Source organism: Lotus japonicus, chromosome 1 (assembly GCF_012489685.1).
Source record: "Lotus japonicus ecotype B-129 chromosome 1, LjGifu_v1.2".
NCBI lineage: Eukaryota > Viridiplantae > Streptophyta > Magnoliopsida > Fabales > Fabaceae > Lotus > Lotus japonicus.
In genome coordinates this window covers 72,427,309-72,437,391 of record NC_080041.1, presented here as the reverse complement: position 1 = coordinate 72,437,391, position 10,083 = coordinate 72,427,309, and the positions used below count along the sequence as shown (strand labels likewise).

Genomic DNA, 10,083 nt, shown 5'->3' with positions numbered 1-10,083 from the left:
AAAATTAATCACACCCTTAATATGCGTGACTCCACTCAAAGTGGATAGTTAAATAGGAACAGAATGAGTGGTACTCCCTCCGTCCCCTATTATAAGTCACTATTTGTAAATTTTTTTGTCCCGAAATATAAGTCACTTTACAATATTTATGCAACATTAATATTTTTTCTCCATGTTTACCCTTATAGCATTTAAAGAACTTTCCTACTTTCCAATATTTTTCTTTAGTTTCAAGACCACTTTCATTTATATCTACTCCAAAAAAACTTTCAAACTTTATTTTTTATTGGTAGAAGGAGGTTTTCAAGATAGTGGAACATTAATATGGAGAGAGAAGTATATGAAATTAATTGAATTAATATACTTTTAAATGAGGGTAATTTAGGAAAAAGATATAAATTTATTGTTACTAACTAATTCTAACCACTTTTCTTAATCCTAGAGAATTATGTAAAAATGACTTATAATAGGGGACGGAGGGAGTACATTACAACATGCCTAAACACGAGAGAAATTTTATGTGAGAGGATAATCATCCGTAAAGATATTCATTAGACCTAATACAACACAGAAAGCGAAATTATTAGTGTGCGTTGAAATTATTGTACATAATAATGTGCGTTTAGATATCTAATAAACTCAACATAAATTCACACTATAATAAATTTAAACTTTTTAATTGATGCATCATAAAACGTGAAATTACATTGGCGTTTCCTCTAACGCGAAACCTGCAAAATGTCACCACACCAAACCGGTGATTGATAAGATGCATCTCCTTAGAATTCACAAAGCCCATCTAATTTGGGCCATTATACTTTACCAAGTGTGTGTACTGTGTTAGAAATCTGGTTGTGATAATCCTGGATAAAGTCAAGAATCGTGAGCGTCCACTTTCCGAACAAATTATTTCGACCCTATAATTGCCTGGGTTCACGAAATCTTTGTTGGGATAATGCTTGACAATCAATCTGTTTCTTGGCACAAGAGAACAGATTAAGAAAGTAGAGAGATGTTGTGTTGTTCGAATTTCTGTTTCAGAATTCTATTTTCTGGTTTTCTGTATCTCTTTCCTTAGGCTGCAAGCAACCTTATATAGAAGGTTGTGTTTGCACGAATGATCACAATTGTTCCGAAAAGTCACAATTGTTCCGAAAAGTCACAATTGTTCCGAAAAGTCACAATTGTTCCGAAAGGTCACAATTCTTCAAACAATTTCAAACTAGGGTCACAACTGTTCAGAACCTTTGGACCCCGGTTCGTATTCGCGGCCAATTATGCGTTGGCTCACCGAGCGTGCACTCCGCACTAACCTGACTTGATTCCGAGCCTAACGCGTAATTGCATCAACCTATAGTAGATCACATTACTACTAAAATACATTGATGATTCTAAAATCACCAACAAATCCCCCCCATTTTAGCGTAATCCTTGATCTACTCAGTTTATAACACACAGATATAACGATCAAACAAATGCATAAATGAAAATATCTTGCGATTGAATTTCCACTTTAGTACAAATACACATTCCAAATACTCGAGAATCGGGGTGTCTTTAAAGATTGAACCCGTCAACCCATTTGAATATCTAAAGATACTGTACACATATGTTTCTACAACACTCTACTATTCATACTTGACACTTTACAAGCCATGTGTCCTTATCCATTAATAAGCATATAGGAAGCCAAGTCCAAGCTTCTTGAAGCGGCAAAACTTCATGCTTACATAGGTGATCCTTTTAATCTTGCACCTGCATTTACAATTTTCCAAAAGAACCATTAAGAAGATATACTTCAACCTAGCCATCACTTGCAGGTCTGAGCACATACCTTGGGAAGATAAACACAAGTGCTCCAATCTCTAACTATGATCTTTCCACATTGAATTCAGCTTCTAACGTTGTATTAGAAGGGAATTGGGTATAACATAGGAAGTAGATTTAAATGGACTTTAATCCCATTACAATTACCGACTTCTTCACTAAGTCTCTAGCTAACCCCTTCGTCAAGTGGTCAGCTAAGTTCTGTTGCGACCGAACAAACTCAATGGATATCACCCCATTCAAGATTAATTCCCTAATAATACTATGTCTAACACCCAAGTGTCTAGACTTTCCATTGTACATTTGACTATAAGCCTTGGCCAATGTGGTAGCACTATCACAACGGATAGAAATTGGTGATATCAGTTTAGGCCATAATGGAATCTCATATACCAAGTTTCTTAATCATTCCGCTTCTTTACCAGCAGCAGCCAATGCCACAAACTCTGATTCCATGGTAGAACTAGTTATACATGTTTGCTTCTTGGAAGCCCACGAGATGGCACCTCCCCCAAGCAAGAACACCCAACCACTTGTAGAGGATGAGTCTTCAACATTATTTATCCAACTAGCATCCGAATAACCCTCTAATACCGAAGGAAATCCCACATATGACAATCCATAATTCATAGTACCCTTCAAGTACTTGAATACCCTAGTTATCGCATGCCAATGATGTCTACTAGGATTACTAGTAAATCTGCTCAACTTTCCAACCGCAAAAGCAATATCCGGTCTAGTGCTAATCATAGCATACATCAAAGAGCCTATAGCTCTTGAATATTCGAGCTGATCCACAGGTTTACCTGTATTTGGCATAAGTTTTTCACTCGGATCCATGGGAGTACTAACCGGAGAGCAACTTTCATGATTAAACTTCTTGAGTATTTTCTCAATGTAATGAGATTGCGTAATTACAATCCCCTTATTCTCCCGTTTAATCTTAATACCAAGAATAACATCCGCTTCTCCCATATCCTTCATGGAGAACTTTGATGACAATAAATTCTTTGTTTTATCAACTTGATTTTGGTCCGTGCCAAAGATCAACATGTCATCCACATACAGACAAATAATGACTCCTTTACCGGATGTATCAAATTTGCTATATACATATTTGTCAGCTTGGTTTAGAATAAAACCACTAGACAAAACAACCTCATCAAATTTTTGATGCCATTGCTTCGGAGCTTGTTTCATCCCATACAACGACTTAACTAGCTTACACACCTTATGCTCATTACCAGGCATTACAAATCCTTCAGGTTGCTTCATATACACTTCTTCTTCCAAATCACCATTCAGGAATGCTGTTTTGACATCCATTTGATGGATCACTAGATTGTGAATAGCCGCTAAAGCAATCAACAATCTAATAGTAGTGATACGAGCAACTGGAGCATAGGTATCGAAGTAATCAATCCCTTCCTTCTGTCTAAAGCCTTGGATTACCAATCTAGCTTTAAACTTGTCAATTGTACCATCGACTTTCATCTTCTTTTTGAAGATCCATTTGCAACCTAATGGTTTACAACCTGGTGGTAAATCAGATAATACCCAAGTATTATTTTCCATGATAGAACTCATCTCTTCATCAATTGCTTCTTTCCAAAAAGCAGAATCTCGAGATTTCACAGCTTCATCATACGTTCTTGGATCCTCCTCTATACTATAGCAATAATAGTATTGATTATCAATCTGATCCTTTGATCCCTCAACTAAATATAATTGAAAATCCGAACCATAAGATTTAGGTTTTCTAGCTCTTTTGCTTTTCCGAGGTTCGAGTGTCTCACTTGGTACATCAGTTGAATGATCATCCTTTGTAGGTTCATCCGACTTAGATATAAGGTCCTTTGGTCTAGGTATAGAAGAGAAACAATTCTCATCAAATATGGCATCTCTTGATTCTATAATTGTGTTAATAGAAACCGAGTCATTAGGTTCTATAACATAGAACCTATAGGCTTTGGAATGTTCAGCATATCCAACGAAGATGCAAGCTACACCCTTTTCACCCAAAGTTTTCCTTTTAGGATCCGGGAGTCTAACCACGGCCCTGCAACCCCAAACACGTAGAAATGTTAAGTTGGGTCGTTTCTTATACCAAAGTTCATATGGGGTAGTATTGTTCCTTTTATTAGGAACCCTATTTAACAAATAGCAAGCCGTTAACATGGCTTCTCCCCAAAACCCTTCACTCAAACCAGAATAGGATAACATGGCGTTCACCATTTCTTTAAGAACTCTATTCTTCCTTTCAGCTACACCATTTTGTTGAGGTGTATAAGGTGTCGTGGTCTCATGAATGATTCCTACGGATTGGAAGAATTCAGGATCATAATATTCACCACCTCTATCCGTACGTAATGTTTTAATCATCACATTCTGTTGCAATTCAACTTCAGTTTTATAAACTCTAAATTTATCTAAGGCTTCATCTTTAGAATGCAACAAATAAACATAACAGAGTCTAGATGCATCATCTATGAAAGTGACAAGATACTTTTTATGTCCTAATGATGGAGTAGCATGCAAATCACATAAATCACTATGTATCAAAGGAAAAAAAAAATGTTTCATAAACAATTAGAGACATAAAACTACATTTTATCATAATTTATGTAATTCCACATAATATAATACAATGTGCAAAACATTATTTTCTTTTCACCAGAATATACATAAAGAATGATGAGTTGTGGACATGTTTCGCAGTGTACATTGATATATACCTTTAATATCAACATTGGAATATATGCATGTTCTAGTATAGTGGTTATGTCCATAAATTTGGACTCCAGAGACGTGGGTTCAAGTCTTGCCTCTGACGTTTTATTTTTAAATTTTGAAAATTTAAACTTTCAAAAATCAAAACGAAGAGGTGCCGTTCGGGTTCGAACCCACGCACCCTTTCAACTTACAGCCGAGCACAAGCACCAAGCCAACGTTCAACGTTGGTCTTTTCACTCGCAAATACTATACATAAAGGAATGACTTACGCAGTTTTTTTTTTTCTTTTCCATTTCAGCCATGTTCAAAATTCATAAATTTGCATAGGATAATTCACATAAGTAAGTTACAAATGCAAACTTCAATCAACATGCAACGAAAAACAAATCATAAGTAACAATGCATTCTTATGATACAAACATTTAAGAATAATTTTAACCATCATTCATTCATGCATAAGGAATTAAACCCAAACACATTCAAACATGAACATCAATATTTCTAGATTGGAACAATCACATAATCTCAATCATTTATTTTATCCATCATATTCATGGCGCCGAAAATTAATAGTTAAGTTCTCAAAACAGTCAAGAATAATTTTAAGACATCATTCATGGATCAAATCACCATTAAAGAAAAACTACAAATTCTCTAACTCATGCTTTGTTACCACATGTAAACTTAATCATATTAAAGCATGTAGAAGATATATCAGATCTTAAGAATTCATAGTATTCACACAATACGAATGTTGTGGGGTACTAACCTCTATTCATACGTGTAATTGATCCCATTTGATCTTTCTCTTGTTTCAGTTATGGTTTCATTTTCCTTCTCTAATGATCTTGTAGTGTTTAGAACATACACCACTTTCAGGATTGTAAGAAGGAATTGCATCTTCTTCTGCCATCGGTTGAACTTTCTTCCATCAAACTTTAAGAATGTGTCCTCTGCATATGTAGTCGTCATTCTCCCACTTTGATCTGCTTCTTATATTTTCAACAGTTTCTTCCTCCAGAAGTTCAGGAATCGGTGTAGACAGGACGTATACCACCTTCAATGTTGTCAACAAGAAGTGCATCTTCTTCTGCCAACGCCTGAAGTCTTGTCCTTGAAACTTGTCCAATTTCCCGAACTTAGTAGTCATCTCCTTGACAGCGCCTTCTCCAGCCATGATTATCAGTAAAATAATTTGTTCGTTTGTTAGAAATCTGGTTGTGATAATCCTGGATAAAGTCAAGAATCGTGAGCGTCCACTTTCCGAACAAATTATTTCGACCCTATAATTGCCTGGGTTCACGAAATCTTTGTTGGGATAATGCTTGACAATCAATCTGTTTCTTGGCACAAGAGAACAGATTAAGAAAGTAGAGAGATGTTGTGTTGTTCGAATTTCTGTTTCAGAATTCTATTTTCTGGTTTTCTGTATCTCTTTCCTTAGGCTGCAAGCAACCTTATATAGAAGGTTGTGTTTGCACGAATGATCACAATTGTTCCGAAAAGTCACAATTGTTCCGAAAAGTCACAATTGTTCCGAAAGGTCACAATTCTTCAAACAATTTCAAACTAGGGTCACAACTGTTCAGAACCTTTGGACCCCGGTTCGTATTCGCGGCCAATTATGCGTTGGCTCACTGAGCGTGCACTCCGCACTAACCTGACTCGATTCCGAGCCTAACGCGTAATTGCATCAGCCTATAGTAGATCACATTACTACTAAAATACATTGATGATTCTAAAATCACCAACATACTGTACCATAGTCTTAAACTGTTTCTCCCCTCATCTTTTCTGAATAGGAAGCTTGGAAGATGGTACCTGATGACTGATGAGTAATGACTCGTCAATCCTGGCGTACCACAATGTGAGTTAGAAAAACCAAACACCATCCTACTGAGGGAGTTGAACTTGAAGTTTGAAGGTTAACGTTCATTCTCTCGAAGTCTCACCCATTGACTCAAATCCAATCCACCTAACTTTTCAGTTAGGACATAACACAAACACCTCACATACACACTTACACACAAACCATTCTATAATAAATAACCTCCTCCACCGTTCAATTCTATCCAACCACCACCGAAAATGGATAATTCCACCCAAGACTCTCACCTCCGATCCGAAAACTCCGTCACCTATGACTCCCCTTACCCTCTCTACGCCATGGCCTTCTCCCCCAACAACAACAACAACTCCCACTCCGCCGCCACCACCACCCAACGCCTCGCCGTCGGAAGCTTCCTCGAAGAATACACCAACCGCGTCGACATCCTCTCCTTCAACCCCGACACCCCCTCCATAAGACCCCAACCTTCCCTCTCCTTCGACCACCCTTACCCGCCGACCAAGCTCATGTTCCACCCCTCCACCCACTCCCCGCTTCTCAAATCCTCCGCCGTCGACCTCCTCGCCACCTCCGGCGACTACCTCCGCCTCTGGGAGGTCCGGGAGAATTCCGTCGAGGCGCTTTCTCTCTTCAACAACAGCAAAACCAGCGAGTTCTGCGCCCCGCTTACCTCCTTCGATTGGAATGAAATCGAGCCCAAGCGTATCGGAACCTCCAGCATCGACACCACCTGCACCATCTGGGACATAGAGCGCGGCGTTGTGGAGACGCAGCTCATCGCGCATGACAAGGAGGTCTACGACATCGCATGGGGTGAGGCTAGGGTTTTCGCTTCCGTTTCCGCTGATGGGTCTGTGAGGATCTTCGATCTGAGGGACAAGGAGCACTCTACCATCATCTATGAGAGCCCTCAACCGGATACCCCTTTGCTCCGTTTGGCTTGGAACAAGCAGGATTTGAGGTACATGGCTACTATCTTGATGGACAGCAATAAGGTTGTGATATTGGATATTAGGTCGCCGACCATGCCGGTGGCGGAGTTGGAGAGGCACCGTTCGTGTGTCAATGCCATTGCTTGGGCTCCTCGGAGCTCGAAGCATATTTGTTCTGCTGGGGATGATTCTCAGGCTCTTATTTGGGAGTTGCCTACTGTGGCTGGACCTAATGGGATTGACCCTATGTTCATGTATTCTGCTGGTTGTGAGATTAACCAGCTGCAGTGGCCTGCGGCTCAGCCGGATTGGATTGCGGTTGCTTTTGCGAACAAGATGCAGCTTTTGAAGGTTTAATTGAGTTTGAGGTGAGGAAATGACTTGCTCATTGTGATAGAAAACCAATTAGGGATTGTGGTGGCTGGTGATTTAACTTGATTGTGTTGTGTAATGGATAGGATTTGCTTCATGTGCATAGAGTGAGTTGTGCAAATTAGTTTACTTCCATTCTGTTTAGTTGGAGGGGAATAAGGGGAGGGGAGGGGAGGGGAGCATTGTCATTAGTATTATGCTTTGTAGAAAACCATAGTGATAGAAAACCAATTACGCATTGTAGAATCCAACTTGATTGGTAATTGGTTACTGGATAGTGGATAGGGATTGCTTCATATGTGTTGACTTCTTCATTACTGGTTAAATATAGCAGGAGACGTATGAAGCTGGTTCTTTAAGCTGCTTCATGGTTTTGTAAGCTTCTCAGCGTGTTGTGCAAACTAGTTTGTTTAGCTTAATGATGTTTGATTGGTTGGAAATGGAGAGGGGAGGAGACAGGAGGATTTTTGCTAAACTTGTTTTGTTCAAACTTTTGGCGAAAATGAGAGGGGAACAAACATCTCCAACTGAATTATGGTTATTTCCCCTCACAACATGCTAAAGTTAAAATCACTCACCTCTGTTAAAATCTCTCCGTTCCCTTTCCCTCATATTTTACTCATAGCAAGACTGAAGTTGCAATTTTGTTGTTGAAGATGGAGCTAACAAAACAAATTTAGTGTGTTTAGGTTAGTCCAACATAAACAGACTTATATCTCAATCCATAAGAAGAGTTTTGTTCACTTTTTGTGCTTGCTAACGTTTGTTTGCATTGGGGCCAACGGATGTCCAAATATAACCTTAGTGTTGCAACTGCTGCCATCTAATTGATTGTAGGGAAATATATTCAAAGTCAGTTTCCTTCAATTGTTATTATATACCCTGCCCTCAGCATGTATCAAAAACTGGATGAGCTTGTATTTGAACTGAGATAACGATCAACAAAACACTGAAGGGTCTCAGTGGCTCCTTCCACGTTTTATGCCTTGGAAAGCAAAATTTGTCTTTCCTAGGCTGTGAAAGCGTAAGTTAGAGTATAATCCAATTATTCAAACATGTTTTTTGTTTGGACCGTCTGCTTTGTAACCTCCATTACTTTTTGTCAATACTGCTCTGTGGATCAATCTCTGCATTGATGAATCTACTTCTTAGCTTCATCTCGTGTCCGGTTAGGCTAGTATCTCTGCCACTCATATGTGACAGGATCGTTTAGTTGTGAAGCTCATGACTCCAATTCATTTATTTTCTGTGATCAATTGTAGGATTGAGTATCTGGTTTTATACTCACATATAAGTAGGCTGTAGGCTTAATGTATTTATCATTTTATTCAGAAGCTAACTTTGTTTTTTGATAAGCCTCAGAAGCAAAACTTAGAATCATCTTTATAAACAAGCTACTTACTTGAGCTTATTTGTTCCTTTCCAGCTGCAGATAACCTTTTATTGGTCAGAAAGTAGTTAGATGATTTGCTTGAAACGACTTCCCCTTGTAGACTAAAGAATAATCGTTCCATTATCTGGAAAGATGTTTGCTGATTTACTGATTTGGAACATTTAACCGTTTGTGTGGAGATTCAGGTAGAGGGCAGAGTAATTTTGTTGTGATTACGTTAAATTGAGTAGATAGAGTGCAAGGTAGTAAAATACATTTTAGAAGAATCTTATAATGACTCATATGTGTCTAACTTGCTTGAGCATTGGGAGATGCAGCATATCCATCGAAAGCTATTGTATATTCCTTCAGCAATATTGAATTTCAAATAGAAATTAGAAATATTGGTGAGGAAATTAATCACTCTTATTGATGTGTTGTTGGCGGGGGTCTTAAAAAACCACAAAGAATCCTATTGGTTGTATATTTTTTTTTACTTTTAAATTTAGAATATTGTATGAAAAAATTAAAATATAAATAATTTAATTTATGAATTGTAACCAAAAAAATTAATTTATGAATGAGATGTACATAAGTTATGGAGATCAAACTCTATAATTTATAATAAAGTTGTGTGAAAAAAAGATATATAATCATTTGTATGTAATAATTCAATTTGATTTGTCAAAATTAAAACTTTGAGATCTAAATATAGGTGTGGAAGCCGGAAAGTTTTAGTATTGATATTTTAAAACCTCATGGTTAATTAAATTTAAGTGATAATAGTTATTGAGGAGTCACATATTGACCACATATATGTCTACCACATATATGTCTACCAATTCTTATACAGGATAGCGTAACCCTTATCTCTAAGTTATCTTTTGGAAGAAATTATGTGTAAATCAAATTTTAAGACGATATCAGATCTTATTCGTTTATTGAATATCATTCATATATGAGCCACATGCAGATGTTAATTCTTAAAAAAAATCACG

The 10,083-nt window shown here is 37.7% G+C and overlaps 1 protein-coding gene across 2 annotated transcripts; it reads left to right on the top strand.

Moving 5' to 3' along the window:
• Window positions 1-6,368: 6,368 nt before the first annotated feature.
• LOC130747015 (protein TRANSPARENT TESTA GLABRA 1) lies at window positions 6,369-9,487 on the top strand. 2 transcript variants are annotated; one of them, XM_057599834.1, is made up of 2 exons: window positions 6,369-7,709; window positions 9,146-9,487. In XM_057599834.1, exon 1 carries the CDS (start codon window positions 6,649-6,651, stop codon window positions 7,696-7,698), a length of 1,050 nt encoding a protein of 349 aa, XP_057455817.1. In that variant the 5' UTR covers window positions 6,369-6,648; the 3' UTR covers window positions 7,699-7,709; window positions 9,146-9,487. The 2 variants fall into 2 exon arrangements, with proteins under 2 accessions (XP_057455817.1, XP_057455810.1); XM_057599827.1 differs by having other exon boundaries at window positions 9,140-9,487.
• Window positions 9,488-10,083: the final 596 nt, after the last annotated feature.